This window comes from Trematomus bernacchii, unplaced genomic scaffold (genome assembly GCF_902827165.1).
Source record: "Trematomus bernacchii unplaced genomic scaffold, fTreBer1.1, whole genome shotgun sequence".
NCBI lineage: Eukaryota > Metazoa > Chordata > Actinopteri > Perciformes > Nototheniidae > Trematomus > Trematomus bernacchii.
In genome coordinates, this window is record NW_022988050.1 from 17,275,355 (window position 1) to 17,299,733 (window position 24,379).

General features: G+C 40.0%; 1 protein-coding gene across 1 annotated transcript in view; it reads right to left on the minus strand.

Annotated features, from left to right (window-relative positions):
• The window catches only part of ryr2a (ryanodine receptor 2a (cardiac)), a 106,442-nt gene that overhangs the window by 18,372 nt on the left and 63,691 nt on the right, over positions 1 to 24,379 (minus strand). The window contains exons 74-89 of the mRNA XM_034119635.1: positions 24,211 to 24,303; positions 23,901 to 24,071; positions 21,881 to 21,940; positions 21,630 to 21,764; positions 20,996 to 21,108; positions 20,776 to 20,872; positions 20,324 to 20,430; positions 19,561 to 19,612; positions 19,422 to 19,472; positions 19,237 to 19,336; positions 17,366 to 17,445; positions 17,129 to 17,205; positions 11,421 to 11,494; positions 6,351 to 6,431; positions 1,354 to 1,442; positions 324 to 452 (exon numbers count right to left, since the gene is read on the minus strand). Of these exons, the coding sequence (XP_033975526.1) occupies positions 324 to 452; positions 1,354 to 1,442; positions 6,351 to 6,431; positions 11,421 to 11,494; positions 17,129 to 17,205; positions 17,366 to 17,445; positions 19,237 to 19,336; positions 19,422 to 19,472; positions 19,561 to 19,612; positions 20,324 to 20,430; positions 20,776 to 20,872; positions 20,996 to 21,108; positions 21,630 to 21,764; positions 21,881 to 21,940; positions 23,901 to 24,071; positions 24,211 to 24,303 (1,509 nt within the window). The remainder of the gene's footprint in view (positions 1 to 323; positions 453 to 1,353; positions 1,443 to 6,350; positions 6,432 to 11,420; positions 11,495 to 17,128; positions 17,206 to 17,365; positions 17,446 to 19,236; positions 19,337 to 19,421; positions 19,473 to 19,560; positions 19,613 to 20,323; positions 20,431 to 20,775; positions 20,873 to 20,995; positions 21,109 to 21,629; positions 21,765 to 21,880; positions 21,941 to 23,900; positions 24,072 to 24,210; positions 24,304 to 24,379) is intronic.

Below are 24,379 nucleotides of genomic sequence, written 5' to 3' on the forward strand. Positions count from 1 at the left end.
AGTAATAATTACTACTCACTAAATATGACTGTTAAACACCTTTCATTTGGATTATTTAATAACATTTTGAGAATACTCAAAATGTTAATGGTAAGTACTTATATAGTGCTTTATCAGGTCTTTTTGACCCCTCAAAGCGCTTGAAATACTACGAGTCATTCCCCCTCATTCATGCAGAGCAGCACCACTTGCTCTAGGGAAGCTAACACACACACACACATTCACACACCGTTGGCCATCGGGATGAACTTAAGTATCTATACATTGACGGAAGTACAGGTGTCATTCCATGAATCTGTGATAATCGCAGTTTTTTCTCGTACCTGGATGTACTCAGTGAGCGTGTTGAAAACCTGCTTGGCCACATTTATTGCCTTGGAGAAGTTTCTCTGGCCCTGCTCATCAATAACATCCTTCCCAGAATAATACCAGTAGAAATCACTGATGGATTCCTGGAGGAGAGTCAGGCGGGAGAAGGGAAGGAGAAGACAAAAAGAACACTATGAAACAGAGCAACTACAGGGAAATAAATGAGGGTAGAGTTTGAATAGTTTTAACAACTGTTAAGCATAGAGAAATCTCTAGGGGAATCAGTAGAGTTTTAAACATTTGAGTGAAACGTAAATTAAAGAGAAAAACTAAATAAAAAACAAAGCAGTTTTTTAACAACCTGCATTTTGTTTTCATCAAGGACATGTTAGCTTTAGCCCGAGAGATTTTCTATCCAGGAGTATATGTTATATGCTCAACTGGGTCAGATGATTTCCTCTATATACTATTTTTCAGTTTTTTACAATTATATCATTCTATAATAAAACCACTGCAAGTGTGCAAAAGAGTATCCTAGTGTAACATGAATGTGTTAGAGTATGGCTATGCAAGGCAATACAGCAATAGAGCAGTCTACTACTGTTTTGTAACTTCAAAGAGGTTTAGATATGGGAGACAGGTCATAATTGTTGTGACCAATTTCTCAGATATTGTCACCAGGTCAGGTCATTATTCTAATGTTTTGTTAATAAGATTTAACTATACTTTTCCTGCATATTGTATCTGTGCAATAAAGGAAGTGAATAAAATAGCATTGTAACAGTAAGAATTGCATTCACTTAAATGTAAAGATTGAAAAGAGAACAAAAAATCCTGTAAGACTAGACTTAAAATAGTAAAGGGTGAGAGTTAAGTGTTAGTTGTGTTGCTCAACTTCCTACTGAACTAAAAGCAATCAGTAACATCTCAAATCCAACTTAACTGAATGGGATTTATTTTGTCTATATGATAAATATGTGACTGTTGAATTCCAGATAAATATGTGATCTGTACTGTATGAATCAGTATAAGTGAACAGCTGACCTGTACTCTGAGGAGGTAGTCGACAGTAGAGATGATGATGTTGACAGTCGTGTTGTTCCCTATTTGCGTCCTCAAGTAGTTCTGGAAGTCTGAAATAAAAGATAGCAATTTTGCACATATCGTGTTGAAATCAACAAAGAGTTGGTAGCCTTTCTGTCAACGATTGTATGACTTCTTAAGTAATGCCTCGGTCATCAGAATGAAATTCAAATAGAGGTAAGCTTGTAGAATAACAAATATAAGAGGTTATGTTCTTAGTAAGTTGTTGTTTTTCAGTCGCAGAATCTAAGTGGGGAAATATCAGTTTATTGTTTCAGCTCAGCAGCTTACTATCTGAGCTGGAAGCCAGATGAATGCTTTCATAAAAAACTTGAATATCCAGGAGCATTTAAAGTCATATATTGGCACCATTTTCTTTACATTTTACAAGAAAAAAAGATAGAAAATAGATTGTCTTTCTCAAAGAACCACATGGCTTGGATCAACACCACGTAATGCACATTGAGGGAGTTTTTCGTAAATGCAGCACTTTACCTTTTCATTCTTTCATTGCTATTTTTTTACTTATTATATTACATTAACTTAACTCAACTTAACACCATTTTAATAAACACTATCTGACAAGTTAAAGCCTCAAACCCCCCATAGCATGAACAGATTTATATGGGCTCAGAACAGTCTCATAATACACACATGCACACAGAAGGATTCACACTTGTATTTTATGATCCACAAAAGGATTCACACTTGTATTTCCGGATCCACACTTATGTTTGTCAATGCACACACAAATGTGTTCCGTTATATATATTTGTTTTCCGTTTAAAACCGCTGCACCTACAAACACAACCCGCTTTCTGTGCATGGATCGCTGTGCATTCGTGTGTGGGTTTTTTGAGACTCCCCTGGCGGTCACCCGATTCGTACTTGTAATTGTTTCTATCTATAGATAGATAGATAGATAGATAGATCGTACTTTATTGATCCCAAATTGGGAAATTGTTCGATAGCCAATCAGATGTCTCCTCAATTCTAAGCCAATCACATGAGCGCGCCCCCACGAGGGTATGATTTCTTGCGTTCATGACGTAGCGCTTCATGTACGCATTTTGCGCTGCCCGGAGCTGACAGGTCCATGGAGCCTGCCTGCAGGCGCTAATCTCAGGACACCTCCACTCTCAGTACATTGCCACTTTCCGAGCAGGAAATGCACGCAAATACAAGTCTTTATATTATTAAGGTACAGTGCCACTTTCCGAACCATTAATGAATGCTTGAGTACACAAAAACGGCAGGCAAAACCGTTTTAAATGTGTGTTTCCTGTATGGCGAATACAGCTGCTTTATTTATGTCTGTATGAAGTTGTGAGTGTGGAGGGAGCAGCTACAGATTAGCTTAGCCTAATCGATCAGTGCACTACGAAGCCAGTGCTAGACAGTGAACTGTCAACGGGGGGAGCCCCGCGATGAAGTTTTAGCGAGCTGCATGAGAAACTGACGGGCTGTCAGGAGAGAGGGAGGGAGAGAGGAAAAGAGGATCCGTTACTCCCGTGTTATTAGCCATATCCGGTCATAGTCCGGTAATTACCTGCTAATGGAAACTCTGCTACACAATTCTTCTTCTTATTATTATTATTGAAACATGACCGGTAAGTTTCAAATTTGTCCGGTAAAATAAATTCTGTCTGCGGAAACCCGGCTCCGGACAGCGCAAAATGCGTATATGAAGTGTCATGAACGCAATAAATCATACCCTCGGGGGACGCGCTCATGTGATTGGCTTAGAACAGGGGTACTCAGATACAAATCTTAAAGGTCCACAAAGACAATTTTCAATAAGACAAAGGTCCGTTTATTACGGTCATTCAAACTTTTAAACAATTTCAACAAGGTTCTTAACACGAGGTTTCAAAAACAAAAATAATCTGTATGCAGCAGTTTTCATTGTTATTGTGTCTGTGCTTGATCCCTCAGAGTCGCAGTGTGAGCTGCACAGTTATGAATAAAGGCAGCTGCACCCTCTTTCATTCAGCATTCCCATTATTGCTTTATAAATGTCTTGCCCCCTTGTGTGTCCACTGAGGTTCGTCAGGCCCAACACATCTTCAACAAACTCCCCCTTTGCCTCATCATAAAAACTCACAAACACCAGCAACTGAGCATTGTCAGTGGTGTCAGTGGACTCATCCACAGCTAAGGAAATGCACTGTGCATTTTTTATTCCATCACAAAGCTGATTCATCAAATCACCAGCCAGTATTTATGTTCTTCTGGTTGCTGTGGAATCTGAGAGGGGGATTTGCTTGATTTGACCTGTTATTTCCTCTTTTTGTTTGCCTTCAAACATGGTCTCCATCACTTCAGTCATGCATTCTTTTTATTATTTCTGCATCAGAGAATGGCTTCTTGTGTTTAGCCAACACCCATGCCACTCTCAATCTCAATCTCAATCTTTATTTATTTATATAGCACATTTAAAACAACCTTCAGTTGACCAAAGTGCTGTACAGGCAATACATATTAAATAATACAATGGGAGTACAATAATAAAACAATAATTAAAAACATGATAAAAAGCACAATAACTAGAAAAATATTTTAAAAAACACATACAAATGTAAAAATGTAATGTTCAACTAGTATTAAAAGCCAGTGCAAAGAGGTGAGTTTTTAGCTGAAATTTAAAAAGTTCAATAGACTCAGCAGTCCGGATATGTACTGGGAGGCTGTTCCACAGTCTGGGAGCTGCAACACTGAAAGCCCTGTCACCTCAGGGTTTTTTCCTGCACCGAGGAACCACCAACATATTTTGCTGAGCTGATCGCAATGCTCTAGCTGGAGCATGGCGGTGCAACAACTCAGACAGGTAATGTGGTGCCAGTCCATGCAATGACTTAAAAACAACAAGTAAGTACTTGAACTGGATCCTGTAACTGACAGGAAGCCAATGAAGATCTGCCAAAACGGGTGTGATGTGGTCATAACGTCTCTTCCCAGTAAGAAGGCGTGCAGCCGCATTTTGGACCAGCTGCAGGTGACGGATCAAACACTTATCAACACCAATATACAGGGAGTTACAATAGTCTAAACGAGACGTTATAAATAGGTGGATTAGCTGTTCAAATTCCTTACTAGGAAGATAGGCCTTTACCTTCCCCAGAAGCTGCAGCTGGAAGAAGCTTGTCTTGACAACTGAGCTTATTTGTTTGTCGAATTTAAAACAGTTGTCAAAGATGACTCCAAGATTTCTGACAGAGGGACGGCTGTAGGAGGCTAAGGGGCCGAGTACACTATTAAAGCCATCCAGGAGTTCAGACTGTCCAAATATTATAATCTCTGTCTTGTTTTCGTTGAGAGTCAAGAAGTTGATTTCCATCCATGATTTTATGTCTTTCAGACAGCTAAGCAAGGCAATCCTAGATTCCTTATTTGCTTTTATAGGCAGGTATACCTGCAGATCATCTGCAAAGCAATGGTAAGAAATGTTATGGTTTTTAAAAATTGACCCCAGAGGTAGTAAATACAGACTGAACAAAATGGGGCCTAGGATAGAACCTTGAGGGACCCCATATGCTAGTGGGGCTGCAGCTGAAGAATACTGGCCAAGATGCACAGAAAAGGTCCTTTCTGACAGATAGGATTGAAACCATTTTAGAACATTACCTTTCATTCCAACACACAGTTCAAGGCGTGATAAAATAATTTGGTGGTCAATGGTGTCAAAAGCAGCAGACAAATCTAAAAGCAGAAGCACAGCAGAATTCCCAGAATCAGCAGTTAAAAGAAGATCATTCAAAACTCTTAGGAGAGCAGTTTCTGTACTGTGGCGTGATTTGGCTCTGAGGACTCAGTTGCCTTTTTTCCCGTTGTGACATAGATGTAACAAGGATCCTGCTTGCAGCTTGATATGATGAGTTCATCCCATTTATTTGTGTGGTTCTTACCGCTGAATCTTGAGGAAAGGTTGCTTCAAAATAATTGTGTTTTGTTTCATAGTACCGTTTCTTGGCATAGAATTGGAGGATGAACGCATCATTTCAATCATCTTTGAATTGCCGACTTTTATTTTACTGTTCATATTTGAACATGCCATTTTCTTCTACTAGCTGCTAGGTTACTAGCTACAGTAGCCTACAGATGCATTGCAACTAGATGAGCTGTCAACTCTCGCTCTGACTTTATTTTTTTAAACTCTCGCTCTGACTCAGACAGGTTGAAAGAGACGACACACGCATTTTTCCCACCCGCATTCCGCGAAGACCCGCCCTACTGTGCCTCTGATTCGCAGACTGTTGGTGGGGGGAAAAAACGCTGACGGGATGCTGAATGTGATTGGACCAAAGCGTTGACAGACACACACAGACAGTGGAACAGTCGTACATGCAGAGCGCTGTATGCAGTGGACATAGCGGAGAATGTTGACTCGTTGCGTTGTGGCGATGTCTCACAGATAACACAGATAATACAGATAATACATATGAAAAGTATAATTTGCTCAGAGTCCAGAGACAGTTGTGGTTCGGTCCGGATCCGGACCGGAGTCCGGACTTTGAGGATGCCTGGCTTAGAATGAAGGAGACATCTGATTGGCTATAGATAGAAAAAATTACAAGTACGAATCGGGTGACCGTCAGGGGAGTCTCAAAAAACCCACACACGGATGCACAGCGATCCATGCACAGAAAGCGGGTTGTGTTTGTAGGTTCAGGGGATTTAAACGGAAAACAAATATGAATACAAAAATACATATGTAAAACCTTTTTCTGTATTTGGATTTTATTTACATGTATATGAAACGGAACACATTTGTGTGTGCATTGACAAACACAAGTGTGGATCCGGAAATACAAGTGTGAGTCCTTTTGTGGATCATGAAATACAAGTGTGAATCCTTCTGTGTGCATGTGTGTATTATGAGACTGTTCTGAGCCCATACATTTACTGCATATTTAGCAATACATGTAGGTGGCATCAGAAACAGAGACGTGCACACACACCTGAGTTGTGCCCTTCACAGAGCAGCTGCAGGAAGCGGAAAAGGTCACAGGTGAACTCATCATCCTGCATGACCTTCTCACCTGGCCGGAGAGAAGAAACACACCCATACACATACATGCACACACACACATGCAGACACACATATGCACGAGCACATACGCAGGTATGCACACACAAAAACACAGGCATGTGCAACCACACATGAAAGCACACACACACACATTCATATAGACACACACACACACACAAACAAACAAACACATAAAGAAGGTCAGAGAACAGGGCCGACAAAAGCAGACGACATGTAGGAGAGACACACCACAAGAAGATGGAGAGTGAAGAAGTGTTAAAAAGAGATGGAGCTAATGTCAGGAAATATTCAGTGTCTTCTTTCAGTCAGTGAAATGTGTAGGCATAATACACAAATTCAGACCTATTTCACACACACACACACACACACACACACACACACACACACACACACACACACACACACACACACACACACACACACACACACACACACACACACACACACACACACACACACACACACACACACACACACACACACAGTGTTGGACTGAAGTGGTTTGGTTTTAAAGATGCAGCATTTTACAGTCAGGACCGGATGTTGCTGGTTTGGTTTAATAAAGAAAGTCTGTAGGTTGCTGCTTCTATTGTAATATCTGTAAACATTACAGACACATTGAGGACAGCTGCCCTGACCACACCAAAATGCTGCTTTGAACCAAGAAATGCAAAAGGAAAGAAGGTCAGAGAAAGTTAGATGAGACACTAAACATAACAGAAACATTAACAGAATACGTCGATACAATATGACAACAGACTGGACTGGGCTGAAAGAGGAAAATCTGGAGGTGTGGAACAAGACTGAAAGGGTTTTCTTTTTCAGTGCAGGAAATTTAGTGGAAGTGCAACATTTTCTACAATGACTCCCACCAGGATGAGAGAGATATGTCTTAATAATTGTCAACAGTTATGACTTTAGTGCTGTCTTTTCTTATGGTCTCTTAAAATAAAAAAATAGATCTGACTGCATCTACTTACATATGTCAGAATTCAAGAAGGGGCTCTTTCAGGCTCATTCCCAACACAGTGGTAGACCAGATGAAGGGAATTACATATTCCACAGTTGAAATGACGCGACCAGACAAAACGTATTAATATAGTTGTAAAGGTGCAATGTGTAGTTCTGAGCCACCAGTGTCTAAAGGAAAGTCCTAACAGTTGTGGGAACGAGGCGGGGGTGTGAGTCGTTTTCTGACACTTTGGATTTAATCCAAACATGCAATCACACTTGCAGTGATCATGGATCTACAAGTCGGGCAGCTCTACATGTTCCTCTGATCTGAGGACAGACAGGGTTGGGGAAGTGCTGAACAAGTTGTATTACAAGCTAATCAGTCAGCATGCTAACTTCACTTCTGCAACACAATACGTAGACATCTTCAACATAAAGTCAGCATGTCTTTAATAATGTTGGTTCAATTTTTTTATTCTGGCATAATTTACACATTGCACCTTTAATGGAATGGATGAACTGTAAATAGGGATTTAAACTACATGTACACATAACACAGTGAAATTCAAACTGTGCATGTAACCCATCCTAGTATAAGGAGCAGTGGGCAGCTACTATACAGCGCTCTGAAACAGTGTGGTGGTTCAGTGCTTTGCTCAAGGGCACCTGGCTGTGCCCAGGAGGCAGACTGGCACCTGTCCAGGTACCTCTTGGTAGGGATTATAAATAGGATTAGATTAAATGAAAAGCTATAGATGTGGTGTACAATAAATAGTGCATTCAATTTCTTCTAGTCCATTTAAAACATAAGGTTGTAAAACTGTACACAGTTTAATGCATGAATACAACAACAACAAAATCATGAGTTCAAAATACAATACTGAAGAGAAATAAGTCAAATCATAAAAGAAGGGCGGTTATTCAAATAAAAATATCCCCACTTAAGCAAAATAGTCATGAAGGACACACTGACTACAGACCACAGCTCAGCCAGTAAACAGAGAAGGAGGAAGGAATTAGAGCAGATCAGAGTCCCCCCCCCCCTCCACTCACAGCAGCATGGCCAAAAGCAGCCAGGTTAAAGTCCAGAGTGCAACACACAGAGAGAAGAGCAGGAGAGGTGGACAGAACTAAACTAATGAAGAGGAGAGAAATAAGCAGGGCCGCACCGCCTGGCAATTTCAGTTTGTTATTCGAAGACTAACCTTTATATTAAATACTTAACCTCTTTCAGAGAGAATACATGTTCTTTAACATTACACTGTTGTGTATGTGCCAAAACACATGCATATGAAGGTACATCTTTACCAAAACATTTGCAGCCTTTACTAAAAGCGCTGCAAATAAAAAAAGCTGCAAAAGCTCAAAACACAACGGAAACTGTTTCCAGGGGACACTAAAAAGTGATGCACACAGCTGGGACCAGAGTGCATGTTGACATTTGGGGATTATAATGTTGGTCAACAGCCATTGTTGTTGGAAACATACCTAAAACACAAGTTTTATCTACTCATTTTAACAATTTCACCAGATGATTCCTTCTGATTAAGTTGGCTAGGCTTCCGTCGTGTTCTTGCAGCGTTTTTTAAGTGCTCCATTTTGTATTTATAGTGTTTTGTTTATGCAGCGCTTTTAGTAAACGCTGCGCATGTTTCGTCCAGTTGGTGAATGTTTTCCAAATGCTGCATGTGTGTTTCTTCAGTTGCATGTGTTGTGGCACATTGATGTCTTTATATTTGAATTGTTTTTGAAGCTGCAGTGTGCTTCTCCTAATGGAAATGTTTTGGGCCGTTGAAGCGCGTTTACCGGCCACCGTACAAATCTGTAATAGTAAGTGTATTGACAACACAATTGAATAGCTAAATAGTAAATGAACTGCCTTCATATAACGTTTTTCTGTTATTTGCAACTATTCAAAGCACTTTGACAACTCATGAGCCAATGTCTCACCCATTTTAAATGTTATCAGCCCTTTAAATGGCTGTTATCACCATAATTGTGCTTCAGACAGGATAGACTGCATCTACGTTTAGAGGCGCTCACAGATTTAACTAAATGATTCACAGCCACTACAACAGGTGCAATGATGAGTGCAGCTTTAATTGACTATAAGGAACTTATATTTGCCTGATTGGGGCATTTCTGTATATATTACAGTCCTAATATAGGGAGACAGGAAATGACAGAGAGAGAGGCTGAGGACACAGATGGGTAGTACACTTCACAACAAAGAACAACCAGCACAATAACCATCTCCATTACTAGGACAACACAACCAGACTTTAGGTTGACTACATGACCAAGAGTGGGTGAAGGATGGGAAATATCAGTAATATTAAGAATGTGCCAGATACTGTACAAATCCTGAGAGGGAGTCTGGATTGTTTTAATCTACTTGACATATTATATTCATCATCAGTTTTCTTGATGTCAAAGAGAACGATTTGACAAAGACCTTAAAAAGTATAAACAGAACAGACCTGGACAGAACTGACACAACAACTGACCCACCACAGGAGGAGAGGGAGCGAGAGACCAACCAACACACAAGGAAATGGCAGAAGGCATAATTACCACGCTCATGAGTGATGACTGAGGAGGGGAAGAAAGTGCAGTAAACCAAAATGAGAAAAGGAAAACAGGGGGAAGAAAGAAAGAGAGAAACAAAGTAAGAAACAAAGAAAAAGATTACATATAGGGAAAAGAGTTTCAATAACTCCGAATTCAGTTGTTTGGTCAACATGGAAAAAAAGTATGTGTTGACAGGGAATCCGTAAAGCTCAGTAAATGTCTTAACAGACGTCTTACAAAATAAAAAATATAGAACACCAAGATAAAAACGTTTTTCCCTCTTCTTTTTTTATTTGATTGTGAAAGTGCATGGTAAAAATGTTTAAGTTAATAGGGCCTCAGTATGAATACTAAGTATTTACAAATTATATTGAGGAAATTATTAATAGAAAAACATAATCTGTGCTATTTCTGTATGCTGAAATAGATGCAGTAATGATCAAAATAAAGTATGTTTCAGGATTTATGGGTCTTAAGTTTATGCCTTAAAAAATAAATTGGGTTGTGTCGGGGACTTGAAAACTGTGGGACAACTCAATGGTAAAAATTGGTTTGGGTTTAGGTTCGAAAAACAGGCCGTTGTGGTTTACGTTTGGAAATGATTCGCTTCATGTTTCTGAGATACCAGGTTTGACTTGTTCTCTTGTTTCACACTTTGTAGTGCAGAATTGAGCTCCTAACAATGAACTGATTTCCTCCCTGAGAGGTTTAATGTTGCTATGATAACATCATGCTACTCCTACATTTACCAAAGGGTTATGTCAGGATGATTTAAACACACAGATGGTCATTTAATGTTTTTTTTTAAGAGCACTCATTACAAAAACAATTCCTCAAGGCTTCCTACTTTTATCCAGTAGTTAGTGAGTTTGTTTGTAGGTTATGCCTGTATTTACAATATAGTACTTATAAATAGTGAAAAAAGGGAGAATTTGATTTGAGAATTTGAGAGTCAAATCTTGAAAAGTCAGTTTGCCATCTAAAGTATGATTGTGAACATACAGAAAACGTGACAGAAAAATGCAACATGCAAATCATAAGCACATATACATGTGACTGGGAAATCATACTTGATAATGCATTTAAAAAATAGGTATAACTGCATTACCACTTTTAATAAATGAACCAATTGCTCAAATTAAGTGATGACAACAACGCAAGACAATTATAATGATATAACAAGGATTTAAAAACGTATTGGTAATGCTATCTTTTAGCATTCCTTTATGAGACTTATTGTTTCAGCAAGCAGTTCTGTGTAGGTAGGCTTACATGAAACATCCTTAGGCTAATTAAAGTGGTATTTAAGAATTTAACTTAAAATACCTGGTGAAGAAAACATTTTATTTTCAACAATAAGCCACAATCTCAAACTTAGAAAGAAATCATTATATTGCTATAACCATTGCAACATTAAATGAAAGATGTGTAAACATCCTGTAGAGAAGCTCACCTGATCCCTCCTCTGTCACCATCCCCAGTCCTTCTGCTTTGTTCTGCCTCTCAAATGCATTTAGATCCAGAACACTGAAACAAAGACAAATGAGTTATACAACTCTAGTTCTGTGCTCTATTCACTGACCTTCTTCTCCCCTGCAACCAGTGGCTGTGCATAGTTCTGTTAATAACTGTACGTAAACACCCAATTTTACCTTTGCCCAATGTATCATTTGAAAGCTGCTCTCATATTAAAGACATTATGTAAAAAGTACACTGTGTGCTACACTATGAGTGCCACGGTTATAAACTATTAAAGGCATGCTAAATCAGCTTTTAGCATTTCCTGTCTGCACTCTCCAGTGGGCAGTACCAACAGCTTCCACTGGAAAACTTAGATACTGAAGCAAGGTCATGGGGAGCATCTTCTGTATTTGTTGGATGCTGCATCTAATCAACTGATATGACACATTTCAACATCACTTAAGTTTCATATCGGAGTGAACACAGATCTATATTTCTTTTAGCTCAATAAACTTGACTGACCTGATGCTAGTTTACTACATGTTACATGTTGACTAGCTTTTATAACTAGAGAATGCAATTCCTGAAGAAATTGCTAGTGGGAATGCTTTATGCTGAAAAGCTGACGCTAAACTGCTATGCTGAAATGTAATGTGTAAGAAGAAAGTGAATCATTTAGATTGAAATTATACATGAACACTGGGGGCTTGAATGTGTGATGAGAGAAGTAAAGAAAGTAAAAAGGCTTGGAAAAGCAGCAGAATATTTGAACTGCAAACTTTTGAACTAACTTGATGGTGAATGATCTGTCGCCATGCCAACGGCATTTGATGACATCCCATAATACGCTTAGATGCGTTGATGGCTGCATCGTTACCAAACCTGAGAAGTTTTGGGCCATTTGGAGCATTTTCACTGAAGTTATGAGAAAACCGTGTTTCATGGCGAGCATTGTGTTGCCATGGCAACGGCATTTGATGAAATCCCAAAACTGTCCCGTAGATGTCTTAACGACTGGACTGTTAGCACACATGTGAAGTTTGAGCACTTTTTGAACATTTTCATAGGAGTTATAGCGACATCGTCTTTTATGGCGAGGGATGCGTTTCCATGGAAACGGCATATGATGAAACCCCATAATTGACGTAGAGCTGTTGAGGGCTGGACCGTTAACCATTATCTGAAGTGTGGTGCTGTTTTGACCCTTTTCATAGGCGTTACGACAACATCGTGTTTTATGGCGAGGGATGCGTTTCCATGGAAACAGCATATGGTGAGATGTCAGATTTGACGTAGAGCTGTTGAGGCATGGAGAGGTGATATACAGGTGAAGATTGTGGGACGACCGGACCGTGTCCATTGGAGTTACAGCGACATCGTGTTTTATGGCGAGGGTTGCGTTTCCATGGAAACGGCATATGATGACACCCCATAATTGACGTAGAGCTGTTGAGGGCAGGACCAGTAACCATTATCTGAAGTCTGCTGCTCTGAGCATGTCAGTTGGAGTTATGACATCATCGTGTTCCATGACACAGGTGTTTATATTTGAGCTAACGACGTGTCCAGAGATCATAGGTTTCCATGGTGATCAAATAAATGTGGCAAAGGCTCAAATTTGTTGAACAACACATTTGTAACAGGTTTGTTAAAGGTGGGGTAGGTAAGTTTGAGAAACCGGCTCGAGATACACTTTTTCAAGTGATTTATAAGAGTCATGTTTAAAGATGTGCAATACTTAAAATGTTTATAAAGATCCTCTGAGTGTGTGTCATTAGTTAGCTGATAAAATGTTAGGGATAAATACCTTGACATATTGACTACAAGAGCTTGAATCAAACAAGCAACCTTGTATTTGAAAGATTAACTGACACAGCAACAGTCGCACGTGGTATATAAGTGGTGTGGCTGAGTACTTTAAAGGGTTCATGAATAGAGGGGACTTGAATGTGAAATAAGAACAAGAAAATAAAAGTCTAAATGCATTAAAAAGCAGCAGAATATTTGAACTGAAAACTTTAGAACTAAAAGCATACGTTACCAATAATGTCTAAAATATGTGGAACATGTTGAAGTCAGTATGAAGTCTCCATCAGACGGAAAATAATAGGTTGAGACAGTCTGTTAAACTCCAGTGACCACGTCATTAGTCTGCTGCTCTAATTATGTCAATTGGAGTTATGACATCATCGTGTTCCATGACACAGGTGTTTATATTTGAGCTAACGACGTGTCCAGAGATCAAAGGTTTCCATGGTGATTAGTGAGAGGAAAGCATTTTCATTGTTCTGAATGAGAGATAAACCTGTTACATGTGAACGTTTTGTTGAAGAACCGTAACAGATATCGGTGAAATTTCAAAGCGTGAAGCATGTCAAGGAACTTGAGCATCTGAAGTGTATCTTTTTGTGTACTTTCGGGTTAATGTGGCCTTTTTGGCAGATTAACTAAAGGTGTGCTGTGGTGGGGAAAGGTGAGGCTGCATTTACAATGGGTTTTAATGGAGACATGCTGAACGTTTTTGTCACTTCATGCTCTCAAGAGGCATTTTGTTTAATTATTTTGCTTCATTTTTTTTTATCTTTCAAGCTACGAGATGTTTTCCTACGTTTGTCATGAAAAATTATGTCTCAGGAATCTAGGGTTTGGGAATTATGGCAGGTTTAAAAGAAAATATGAAGGCAAAATTAAATCTGTCCTCCACTCTAGCTGTGACATCACGCACTCTAAAATCTGAAGAAGGCCTCTTTACCAAGGTCTGAACAATGTTTAATATCTGTAAAAGTAAGAATCAGATTTAAAAGTTGTGTTACACGAATAATGTCTGAAAGATGTGTGACATTGTAAAGTTGGAATGAGGTTTCTGAGTGAAAGTATGAAGGAGCAGTTAGCAGTTGAAGATGGAGCAGTTAGCAGTTGAAGTTGCATGAAGATTGTTGAAGTCTGAAGAATGTCTCCATTGACTTCCATGTTAAAAATGGGATGTATTATGGGATGTATCTCTGGAATTATGAAAGTTATGAATGATAAAAGTAATAGCCATTGATTCCCGACCGAGCTGAACGTTTTGATGTTCGAACAGAGTTTCTGCGATGTTCAATGTGGGAGAAGAAGCAGCGCAAAATAACCCGGCGGAATAATAAAGAATTTTGTGCGTAGCATAACAGATAGTTGGAATGCTCTATCAGCATTCCCACTAAATGATGCTACTTATTTTTATACCTTGGATGTGTACTTATTTTATTTTTATTTCATTAAAATATGCTTTTTATTTTAAAGGAGACCTATCATGCTATATTTGAATAATATATTGTAGGGCCATACCTATATAAGGTATATTTATACGTTTTCTTTTTCAAAATACCAAACAGATCAGGCATTTTAGCCATGCCTCATTTCGCTCTATTTTGCTCTCCTCCACCCCTATCTTTGCATGCGCTGCAGCTGACCACGCCCCCCTGCAAAGGAGGGGGCCGAGTTACGAGTGTCATGTTACCATGCTGTTACCATGCCACGGCAACCTCTCATTCCCCTGATTGGTGGAGAGTTGGCCATATACGCGGAGCTCCTCGTCACTGACGTCAGACTATTTTCAAATCTGTATCAGTCTGTATCAGATCTGTTGCAGCCCCGTTTTTAGAGATTTTGGGTATGGAGGAAAAGAGAGAGGGTTGTGTTTTCTGACACTTGGTGAGTTCCCTGACACACCGGGGACACATATTCATGTATAAAAGACGTACAAAAGTGCATTTTGCATGATAGGTCCCCTTTAAAGGACACCTATCATGCTATATTTAAATGATATATTGTAGGGCCATACCTATATAAGGTATATTTATACGTTTCTGTTTTCAAAATACCAAACAGATCATGCATTTTAGCCATGCCTAATTTCGCTCTATTTGCTGTTCTCCAGCCCTGTTTTTGCAGGGGGCTGATTCTGTGAGCTGCATCTGACCACGCCCCCCTGCAGGAGAGGGGAGCCGCTCTGATCAAGTCAGAAGAGGGGGAGAAAAAGAGATCTCCGTCCTCCGTGTTTTATTATATTATTATATAGAGTCGTTATTCATTTGTTTTAAAGCTCAATAAATAACAAAGAAGACCTTTGACCGGCACTTTTCTAATTTTGTCCGGAAGATTTAAACTTTAACGGACATCTTGACCGGCGAAAGAAAACCTAACTGAAACTCTGCCGCACGGTCCCCTCGTTCCTTGGAAGAGGCGGAGAGGTGGGTGTTTGTCATCTGCTGGTGGACTAACCGGAGAGAATTACAGTGCTTGCCTCGACGGGGAGGGATTGCATTGAATTACAGCAGCAGGAGCAAACGCTTGCCTCGGGGAGGGAGAAAAAAAGCCACAGCGGAGAATAAACAGAAGGGTAACCATGGTAACCATGGTAACCATGCGCGGGAAGTCTTCTTCGCTGCTTTTGTGGCAGACTACAGCGCCACTTACAGGCCTATGTACTACAGCATCTCCAGCGCTTTCGAGCGGCAATGGCCGGCCGTGGCCCAACCCCACATTCCCCTGATAGGTGGAGAGTTGGCCCAATAGCCGCAGCGCCACCGTCCTGACGTCAGGACAGTGTTCAAATCTGGATCAGTTTTTATCAGATCTGTTGCAGCCCCTTTTTTTAGAGATTTGGGTATGGAGGAAAATAGAGAGGGTTGTGTTTTCTGACACTTGGTGAGTTCCCTGGAACACCGGGGACACATATTCATGTATAAAAGACGTACACAAGTGCATTTTGCATGATAGGTCCCCTTTAAACACAAAGTCCATCCTCCTTTCCTTTTGGATGAAGCACTTGATGGCGGGTCATGCAGCTGATCCTTTGCCACTCCAATTTATCATTGTAACTCAATCTTGAAAATGACTCGGTTAATAATTTCGCAACGATGTCATCACTATCACTGACATGAGCCACCATGAACGAACTTATGCTAATCATAAATCTATCGATCATAAATCTATCGATTAGGGTAAAAGTAGGGTAGACATGTGGATATTATCCGGGTGAACAAAACGTGCATTTATCTAACAGGTTCGTTTTCCACAGACCTTATTTCGAGCTATTTTCCAAAAACCCTATGGAGAAATCCCATTGCTTTTTTGTCAAGGGAACCCGAGCGCAGCTTACTTCCGGGTTTTAGGACGTGTCACTGCACCACTTGCATAGACTTCACAGCGGGCGGAACTTGTCATAAAGTCCGCGAAAATAAAGCCCACCCATTTAGAGGGAAGATATGATTGGTCAATTGTACTGTCATTTGACATTACTCTCTCGTTCAGTTACTATAGCGGGCCCTCTGTGAATGGACAGAGGGACCAACAAGCTCTCCGGTCTTCACAGTAACTCGCAGAGACGGCTAAAGGAGCTTCTTTCATTTAACCCTTCACATTCCAACAGAAACTGAACAGGCAGATTCAAAGGATTTATTTCTTTGGAAATGTTATTTTAAATACAATTAAATCAAGTTATTTTGGTAAAACTAATGAAAAATATAACTAAAAAAAAATATATATAATGTTTTCAAATATTATTTTTTAGAATATCTTAGGCGCTCAGAGAGGGCCTAGAGGGCCCTGACGGCTCGCCACTGGTCCACACACAGTCTGAACCCATTAACCAACCCTCATGTGCTATGAATACATGGACAGTCATTTTTCTCAATAAGAGGAAGAGCGATTCACAGTTACCTGCAGGACTGCATCAAACCAGCCAGACTCTGAAAGAAGCCAACATCCTTTTTGTCTTTCAGGTAATCCAACATTTTCTATCAAAGAGAAAGAGAAAAACCACATAGGAAAATGGGATGATTGAGTTGTATTTCAAACAGGAGACACTATGGCAGAACAGTGTGGAAGTACACTGTGATCCAACAGCAGAATGGTAATGTTGCCTGTCAGAAACAGAGATGACTGAGCACTGTGTACCTGCTGTACAGTAGAGTTTCCTCCGTTGAGAATAGCTATGCCCAGCTTCAGAGTGGAGGCCACCATGGGCCCCATCTCACCTGGTGAACAGGAACAACATACAACACACACACAGAAAACAAAAGGACATTAGTCCTTCATCCACCACAGTGCAGGGTCTTTCACAGCTCCTGGTTGAATCCTTTTATCCCCCCTTTTCATTAAAACATGCTTAAAACATATTAAATATTAAATGGCTCTAACATGATGTAATTACTGTACCTTACATTTAGTTCACAAATATTTGTATTGCATCACAGATAGAACACATATTTTTTAATGTAGCATATATTTCAGTAAAAAACGCACAATCTTTAATAAGGGTAATCATAAATCATTCCCCCCCCACACACCCATACTTTACTTTTTCAAACTTGGTAATTTGCGTATGTTTCAAAGCTGACTCAATGACTTCAATAATAGAGAGTTTGACAGCTTTTTCAAGTCATTTATGTGATTTTGTTCGCAATGATCCCAATAACCATAAAAATAAATAAATCATATATCGTCCCATATGAGCAGATCCAAACTCAAGTTTTGATTAAAGAGGACAAAATATATTAATTTACAGGTTGATATTAGTATTTATTGTCTCTACTGTGACATGTCTCCATGCTTTAATGTTCAAAAAGCTCTTTATTTTCCTCATACTGCCTGTGCTGCAGCACCTCTTTTCACCCTCTGCCTGAAACCAGAGCCCAGTCTGCTCTGATTGGTTAGCTGGCTCTATTGTGGTTGGTCAACTGCTAAGAGAGGTCCAGCCCTTTAGCCTATCACGTACAATGTCTTGGAGCGCTAGCCAATAGAAGCACAAGTTTTACAAAGTATGTTACGGAAGTAAACAAAGGAGTCCAATGGAGGTGTTTCGGGAGGGGGGGGGGGGGGAGAGAAACTCCCCCTGGAGGGAACACATGGATTTTAGCCTTTGCAGACCATTCACATGCACAAACACCTATAGAACACACTACAGGGAAACAAAACCCCCTAGTAGCAGAATAGGGCCCCTTTAATACAACTCTTTTGCTGTGTTCAGCTGGCCCTCAGAGTGGTGTGGAGTCTATTTTGATATAACATTAGAAAGACTGATTCTTATTATTACATTATAAGCTTATTGTGCTCATTTATGTGGCTGTGACTTAGGAATAAATAGACTCAATCACCCCCCCCAAGTTTTGATGGGGTGGACAGGAACGGAGGGAAAAGTTACATGAGAAAGTGTTTAGCTTGCAATATTGAAAGTAGCAAGGTGGAGTGCAGAGACTGAGAGAACACAAAGAGGTAGTCAGAACAGCACATCGCACCGGCCTTGACTTCGTATGGGAGCCGCGCTCCCCCACAAAGCTAGGAAGCAACATTATGGTTTCCCGCTATATCTGAAGAAACGTTGGAGAAAACAAATTAGTATGATGGTGCCAGAGTAGGGAGGGACTTCCACAGGCCGGCCGAATGCTGATTGGAGGATCGTGTTGCCAAGAGACTCTATCTGAGTCTGTGCACCAACCAAAGAGAACCAAGTCTAAACCGCGGTATCTCTTCAGCTAGTCTTGACCAATCATAAATGTACGGGCAACGCCCTGTGTAATAAAATGTATTGTCGCACGAGGTTCGAGGCTCTTGACGGATTTGGTGGTTACAGATTACAGTTTTGCTGCCTGTGATTCCCAAAGACGTGATGAGTCCTTGGCCAAGTAATATATATCTTTTGCTCTCTTTACAATAAATAGTTAAACTTAGAAGTTGTCTGTCTTTTCTGGAATTCTGAACCCAACAGTGGATATAAATCACAAATACACCAGTAGTGTTAAAGTAGTGATAGTGGGCCGAGGACCTACCCTTGCTGGCGCTGATGGTCTGGAGCACCATCTCAGCAGCTCCTCTGTCGTGCAGCCGCGCCTGCTGATACAGCAGCTTCTGCTTCTCCATCTCTTTCTCCTGTTGATGAGGAACAGCACAGCACACACTTACAAGATGATCACAGGGAGAGAGCGACTGATAGAGTGAGGGACTTATCACCTACTTCAAAACTCTTCACCTCCTCTCCATCCTCATCTTCTTCATCATGGCAACTCTAAAGGAGTGAAGAATGATACAAATGAGACAGGAAACATCATCTTCATACTTTGATAAGTCAGTTTATTCACTTCAGTAGGTCATACCTTTGCCATGATGTCAGCGTAGGCCATGTAGAGATTATCCTCATCCAGTTTACTGCAAGACACATGGTCACACACACACACATTAGTGCTAGATGAACGACTACCTAAATGCCTTAAAAACCTTTTTTTATTTAAGTTACATTAAGTGATCCCATGCTGTCTTTTTTCAATTGTACCGGATGAGGAAAAACATTTGTATCTGCATAATACTGAATGGAGGAAAAGGTATTTTTTGTGCTGTGTAATTAATGTTTTTAAGCGGCATTGACTAAAAATGTATCTGGTTAGGTGTCCACTGGTATTGCAGGAGCTGACAGCTGCTGCACCTCTGTGACCTCTGAACACATGAACACTCTGCTGGGAAACATTCTGAAGATCATCTACAACAACCTGGGAATAGATGAGGGGGCCTGGATGAAAAGACTAGCTGGTAAACCTGGCAGCGTTTGTGTTTATGTCTCCGTCATGAAATTGCAAAAACTGAAGAATGAGGAGCTCTAAAACCTGTCAATGTGAAACAACCAAGAGCGAGAACAGGAGAGGGTTTAAGAACTATTATTAACTACTACTACTATTAATATTTACAAATAGACAGATGAAAATACTATATAAGAGTTAAAACACCAGTACATGTTTAGTTTGACCTTTCAGATGGATAAATGTTCTTTTTACTAGATGTGTAAACACAAACTATAACTTGTGTTGATGCAGTTACATTAGGAAGAACCTTTTATCTTACATAAACTTTATCTACAAAACCCACCACTTCTCTGTGAGGGCCGTCCTGCTGAACAGCTGGATGAGCTGATGCAGAGGATCGATGTGTTTCTGCCCCTCCTCTTCCTCAGATAGCTCCTGCTCCCCTGGTTTCTGAAAAAAAACACAGTCACACAAGACTCAATAAAATACACTGAAAATAATAGTGGAAAGAAAATAATTCATTTTTTTCATGTACAACTCTCCTATTAGTGTGGGTATTTTATGAATCTGGTCAAAATGACTAGAAATAACTAGACACGATAGTAGACTAGATTAAGTAGTGTTCATATAATTATGGAATAGAGTAAGGTGGAATTTAAGTTCTTGTAAAATTGTAGCAGACGATAAACCTAAAACTGGAAGGTAGCCATGTCTGTGTTTTGAATCTTTTCTGCAATTTTCAGCAGTACACATTTTGATTCCATCAGTTTTACGCTTGCATTTAAATGAACTTACAGCGAGGTCCTCTATGAGTTTATCTTCAAAGTAGTGTTCCTCTGCCTCGATCCAGGACTTCTCATAGCCCTGCAGGAACAGGTTGACAGCTCGGTGCCTAATTTGGAGGAGATAAGTTAAGAATACAAATATATACATTTCTTACAAGATAGATGTAGTACACTCACATGCACTCAGTAAATACTGTATGTGTGTTGCTGTGTTTGGGTGCCAAACTCACCTGGGCAGGTTATAGAGTGGTGCCATCCTGAAGCAAGCCACCACAGCTCTCTTCCTCTGTTTGGACAGCAGTTTGTGCCACACGGCCTTCTTACTGCGCTGAGGATGTTCCACCTGAACACAAAGTGAAGCACTCAGTACTGCTCACCTTCTGGTTCAACGCCTGGACAACTTATTAAATAAGTGCATTTGTTAATGTCTTTTTCTTTAAAAACAGTCTGTCTCCATGAAGAACTTCTGTTGTGTGTTTATTTTTGTGTCTATTTACAGCTTCAGAGACCTAGGCACCGATTTGAGAGAGGGCACTTAAAACAAGTGTTATCTCCATATATAGAAAAGAAAAGAGAGTAGAGAGCACGGAGCCTCTTTGATGCTGCTGCAGTGTTTATTCATGTGTGTGGATGCTGCAAATAAAGGTACTGATCTTAATATTAATATCATTTTTCAGTGGGTTTCATTTTACTTGTTATTTTTATGCATTCCATGTATTCTACAACATTATTAATATGACCAAATATGCTTTTGTATATTTTTGCAGTTGTGGAAAACTGCTTTGATTGATAATTAGATTTGAGTGCAGGCCACCTTCTCCTCATTTGTTTTTACTTTCAGGTAGAATACATCAACACACACACCTGGTCTAGGTGGAAGAGGACATGAGCGATGTCCAGGACCCTCTCCACAGTCTTCTGAGGGTCCGAGGTGTCCTCGTAGTGGTTGGGGAGGTCTCTGTACAGAGCCATCTGCCAGCGGATAGCTGGGTCCTCCAGCTGTACAACACACATGAGGACACGTATTAAATGTGTGACCATAAAGACTTAAGTCATGATTGTTTCCTCTCAAATATACATGGACTGTGATAATTATAAGTTCAGAGTTTACTCACTTTTCCTTGTAAATGCAGATTGTTCTTGATGACCCCTCGAACTTCATCCTCTGTATCTTTCTGTGAACAGAGTAAATGCACGCTCCATTGTGAGACAAAGGGAACCATTAAAGGTCCCATGTCATGGCCATTTCTACTGATCATAATTCCAGTCTACTGAGGTCTACTAAAATAGATTTATACTGTGCAATTTTCCCCGTGCTCACACACCGACTCACAGCCTCGCCGCGTCCCGCCGTCTCAGGGAGGAGAAATCAGCGGAGCTGCAGCTGAGAAAAGATTGAGTGTGTGTGTGTGAGGACGTAACGTAACGGCTCCGCGGACGTAACGTAACGGCTCCACGGATTGGTCCATTTGGACCAATGGGTCCATTTGGGTATGGGCACGTCACTGTACCCAGGAAGAAAACAATGGAAAAAGAGAAATGTCCAACGAGGCGTTCTGGGGCAGCATAGACAGGTCTTTTCTGTGTTAGAGTTTTACTCACTACATGGTGTACTTTGAGGGTTTGTGACTCTGCAGACCGTGTACATGCAGAAAAACCTTCATAACACACAAGGGGACGGGTAATAACCGGAAAAGCATGACATGGGCCCTTTAACGGTCTCGACGGACACACACAACAATTGTAATGATATCTTAAGCAAAAAAATCTGTGTGCAGTGATTTGGTTTCACACTTTAAGATCATTTAGACAAAAAGGCAGTTTCAAACTAAAGATATTCAGACTTTAAGGCAAATTGGAAACATTTCTGAAATGTTAAACAAAAGATGGTGCAAACGTGTATACAAACACACCAACAGATATTATGGGGTGAACCAACTGTGTTGAGACAGAAGTGTATTTTATCATTTTGAAGCTGCCTGGAGTCATTTGCATATGATTAAATGAAGTTTAACACAGTGGAGGGCTGTGAGTAATGGCACTGTGCTCTGAAACAGCATTTCTTAGATCAGAGGCTGAACATTTATCAGCATATGTGTCCCACTGCCATCTAATGGCAATCTAACAGCTCCATACATTACAATGATATAACCACAAGAAGAGAACATTGACAGACATCAAAAGATTTATTGGAAAACCTCAATAGAAGCTTCTAAAGTAGAAATATTAGCATTCAGTACAACACTAGTGCCTGCCATCCCAGACAAGAGCTTTGAAGAGAACAGCACAGAATATTGTTTGAATGGCTGCCATTACTACAACATGTTCACAGCACTCAATTCTTTTGTCACTGGAATTCTGACAAAAACCAGACTGGAGGATATACTGTTGGGAGTTATTCCAGTGGCATACTAATACATGTTACCAATAATTCATTGTAAGTGTTTGTTTATTTATGTTTAGTTTATTATTTTATCCTATACTAACTAATTTGTGTTGGCATATAATGCACTTAAAATTCAAAGTGACCATAGTCGATGAAAATGTATACAATTATGAAGACAAATGGTATATTGTCTCTTCTCTAATACAGGGTTCATACACTTTTTCACAAATGATTTTCAATGACTTTTCCATGACTTCTCCATGACCTTTACCTAATTTTCCATGACCAAAAAAATTACTCTCTCAGCGGTACCACTGAAAATTGTTTATTTTAATGGAACAGGAACATAAGGTCTGAAACATGTTGTGCCTATCTAAAACAAATCCAATAGTAGGCTTACTAGCTTCTACACGCTAAAGCAACTCAAATCTCTCACCAGCAAAATACCTCGACAGTTAAATGCCATTTTACGTTTCATTACTATACGATACAGTATTTATTATCATTATAGTATTACTATTTCGGCGATTAGATAAAATATAAATTATATTTGATGCAACTTTAGTTACATTTCCATGACTTTTCCAAAACTTTGGGAAAAATATTGTTTTCCATAACTTTTCCAGGGCCTGGAATTAGCATTTTGAATTTCCATGACTTTTCCAGGGTTTTAATGACCGTAAGAACCCTGCTAATACCATATCAGACAACAGCAATTCTCATAATCTAGTGGATGAGTATTGACTGACCTGTGTGAAGCGGTTCTTAGCCAGAGCGATCAGCTCTTGTTCTCCGGGCGCGCAGATGTTCAGACCCACAGGCAGCAGGCGCTTCAGAGTGGCCACGATGAGACTGGTCTGCATCGTGTACCGATCTCCCTTCCTCTTCATCTTCTTCCTCTCCTGGTCTGAAACTATTCCCTGAGGCAAAGTCAAACATCAGAATATTGAATGCACATACATGACGAGTGTTATTTTCTTCATTATGTGTACATGGGCATTGACACAAACACACGTTAAGCAGTACACTTCTGATATGCTTCTGTCCATCTGTCCATACCTTTGACATCTTACACTTGGTGTCAGTGATGAGGAACGACATGTTGTTGATTTCATTCTGGACCACAAAGTTCTGCTCTTCTCTCTTGAAGTTCTGCAGACAGAAAATATTCAAATCTAAATATAGTTTGGTCCAAACTGAAATGGATTGCCATGATATTTTCTACAGA